We start from the raw sequence: 3,510 nt of genomic DNA on the forward strand, positions 1-3,510 counted from the left end.
TTAATATTGCATCCCCTAAAGCAAAATAAAAAAGTCCCTCCCCAGTGCTTAAAAAATAATTTGACATGCCTACCCCTTTATGCACCTCCCCCTCCCCTCTCATTAATAACAAACAGTCCTTACATTATATTTAAATATTCAGGTCAAGTGCTATTCGGAAATAGTATATATTTGAGAAAGGTTGTCTTAAAGTAATGACAAAAAAACGACAAGGAGTATAGATGGTCGTTTCAGAGAATGAATGGCCCCTAACATTTGCCTCAAAATCGTAGAAAGGTCATGGAAATTTATTGGTAAAAATATGAGTAAACTATGTGTCTGCCCATTTTCTTTGCAATCACAGATGGTGAGTGCTCAGAGGTGTCCTCTGGGCTGGACCTTTCACGGTGGACACTGTTACACCCTCAGCACTGAGCACAAGGTCACATGGAGTACAGCTAACAGGGCCTGCAGGGAGAGGTACACTTTACCATGGAGCTCCAATACATTCTGTGTATTTACAGATGAACACATTTAGAGAGAAACTGAGGCAGAAAGCATGGACATACATGCTTCTGATCAGTTTTCTGTTATGCATAAAAACTATATAATCAGAATTATATGCACTACACTGCCTCATCCTTTTGAACACACAACTTTCTCTGTCTGTTTGTTCCAGATATAAAGGAACTCTAGCAAGTGTTCGCTCTAAAACTGACATGGACTGGCTATGGGACTTCAGTGGAAGAAAACCATTTTGGATTGGTGAGTATTTTCTAATCATTTGTTTTAACACTATTCTGTGTTTGTTTTTATGCCTCTGCACAAGCTGTAGCAGAGGCTAGCTAGCTGAGGACGCATTATGTTTTGGGGTTGGGGCTGTTAGTACATCTATGCGTTGGTACATTTGTGAACTCACATTCTTGTGAACGTGATTATCTCAAGAACACCTTGTGGGGATTTCTTCAGATTTGGCACAAACATTCCATTGGACTCAAGGATGAACTAATTAAATTTTGGTGGTCAAAGGTCAAGGTCATGCTGACCTTTTACTCGTCTTATTGTTATTAAAGCTATATCTCGAAAACACCTTGAGGGAATTTCTTCAAATTTGACACAAACATCTACTTGAACTGAAGAATGAATAGATTTGACAATCTGGTGGTCCAATGTTAAGGTCACAGTAACATCACAAAAAACATTTTTGGCCATAACTCAAGAATTCATACGCTCGAAGGGACTTTTCCAGTAACTGCAACTTGACTTGCGCAGAGGCATAGAATAGCATAGCTATATTTGTAGTTTTTTGTCATTAAATTTAATTTTTCCATTTTAAAAGAAAACCAGACTGCCACTTCTTCATTCCAGTTCACTGATTTTTCTCCTGCTGTTTAAGGCCTTAATGATCGCGACGGCCGAGGACGCTGGGAGTGGGCAGAGGGTGAGCCGGTCAGCTACACTAATTGGAGAAAGATGCCTCTTCGGTCCAAAATAAGGGGAAGCAAAAAGTGCGTCCTGGTATGGAAAAGAGCAAAATGGCAAATCAGGGACTGTAAGACGAGTAGAGGTCATCACTTTGTGTGTTCAATAAGAACATGACTTCAACAGTGTATGGAGCATCACAGCCATGAGCCACTGTGTTGTCTCAGGAGGAGGAAGGACTGATCCTAAGGACATTTACACTGTAATACCAGACAACTTTCCGATAAGGATCAAAGGGAGCTTTGCTGAAAGTCTTCATTTCATTTATAATGAGCTTTCTGACTATTATTGTGTCTAAACAGTAACCTATTTCACTAAGTGACTTTGTTTACACTGCAGTTATACTAATTAACCACTGAAAGTGTTGTTATAAATGTAAAGCCAACATGTTCTCATCCCAAGTCGTCACATATTGCTGCTTTGCAGTGGACTTCTGCATCTAAATATTACCCTCTAGCTATGCCTCTGCATCTGCTGTTGACATTTTAGGATGTCGCTACCGTGACGTCAACAAATGCACATGGTGTGATGACAAAGCATGTGGTTATATTTAGAAAGCACAAACACATTGCAAAACTGAGATGTCAACAAAAGCTCATGCTGGCACGGATGGGCAGGTTTAGGCAAAACGTCACATGGTGAAGTATCTGCCCTATAGAGGCTGTTGTGGTGTTTAAACCAGCATGTTCACTGTGTGTTCACTGCATGTTCACCTCTTGTTCACTTCCTGTTCACTGTGGTTAGTGAGACAAATAGTTTGGTATATCTGTTTTTTAATCATTGTAATTTCCTACAGGTCCTGCATCATTACCCAAGGCAGTCTGTGTCCAGATCTATTGTTAAGGCTTTTATTCAGAGTTTTTTTGTGTTTAAACTGTGCATATCCCTAAATTAATTTGTGTTTAATCAGATTACCATTACCTAATTGACCCAGCATTCCAGCGGGAGTACTGCTTAGTTTCCGTGTCTACAGGCAAAATATAATGAAAATGGTGGTCTGCTGGGTGCACTGTACTTGATTGGAATTTGGGCTTAAAGACTATGCACAGACAGCGGTGATGCTGGTGAGGGGCGTTGGATATCGGCACTCGATACCTTTTAAGGCAGGGATACTCATCTTGCTTTGCTTAGGGACCACTTTTGCATAATAACAGGTGGCCGGGGGCCAGTCGCAGCAGCCCCATACATGTTTCCATGGTTTTAGAACATTTCTAGTATTTTTGGACATTAAAAGGATTTTTGGTTGGTATTTTGATCCCCCACTTACACTTTTATTGATCAACACGGTCTGTTTTGATGCTGTTTTATGCACTCTGGCACCTTATGGATACTAAAAGTACCAAAACTATTGCCAGTGTGAATGACATTATTTTTACTGTAAATTAGAAAATGGTTGGGGGGCCATTCACCACCCTATCAGGGGCCAGATTTGGCCCACAGGCTGTAAGTTGAGTTTTGCTGCTTTAAGGTATTGACCAAAATAACCCAGTAAACTTCTCCAATCAAACGCAACCTATTTTTGATCCTTTTTGTACCCAGATCTAAAAATTTTGTTCGCAGCAAGTCACAGCAAGTGTTTTTTTTATTTATTATGTGTGATTGGCAAATTACTGCAACAGCTAAAAAACAGTCCAAGTCATGTGACTCGGGTCCACACTTCTAGCTACAACCAAAGTTGATGGGGGGCCCACTGGGGACCCAACAGCTAATTTCTGTTGTTGGGCCCCATAAAAAGCTAATCCGGCCATGGACAGAGCATCTGCTCCCCTTTGTTGTATTGTCCTTTCAGATTTTTCACAAATGTTTGTTTCAACATGTTTCTATGAAAATTAGTATGTGCTTGTTGGGCATCACTTGAGTTCGTCATTTCATCAAAGATGTCCTCAAACCTTATTATTCATAGATTCAGAGACATGTTTATTCGGTGCTGTAAACAGAAAAAAAATATCCAAATAAATGTCACAACGAAATCATAGTCGAATCGCTTAAATGTAGCTCTAACTGATTATTTTGTACAATCAGTCCATTTGTTTTTTATTTTTAGAATTC

The 3,510-nt window shown here is 39.8% G+C and overlaps 1 protein-coding gene across 1 annotated transcript; it reads left to right on the forward strand.

Annotated features, from left to right (window-relative positions):
• Positions 1-343: 343 nt before the first annotated feature.
• On the forward strand, positions 344-1,905 carry LOC121963405 (FRAS1-related extracellular matrix protein 1-like; the record flags this gene model as incomplete). The annotated part of the gene is made up of 3 exons (XM_042513689.1): positions 344-459; positions 659-744; positions 1,376-1,905. Coding segments are annotated over 3 exons (405 nt in total), but the record flags the coding sequence as incomplete, so codon positions are not given.
• Between the last annotated feature and the right edge of the window lie 1,605 nt (positions 1,906-3,510).

Source organism: Plectropomus leopardus, unplaced genomic scaffold (genome assembly GCF_008729295.1).
Source record: "Plectropomus leopardus isolate mb unplaced genomic scaffold, YSFRI_Pleo_2.0 unplaced_scaffold11163, whole genome shotgun sequence".
NCBI lineage: Eukaryota > Metazoa > Chordata > Actinopteri > Perciformes > Serranidae > Plectropomus > Plectropomus leopardus.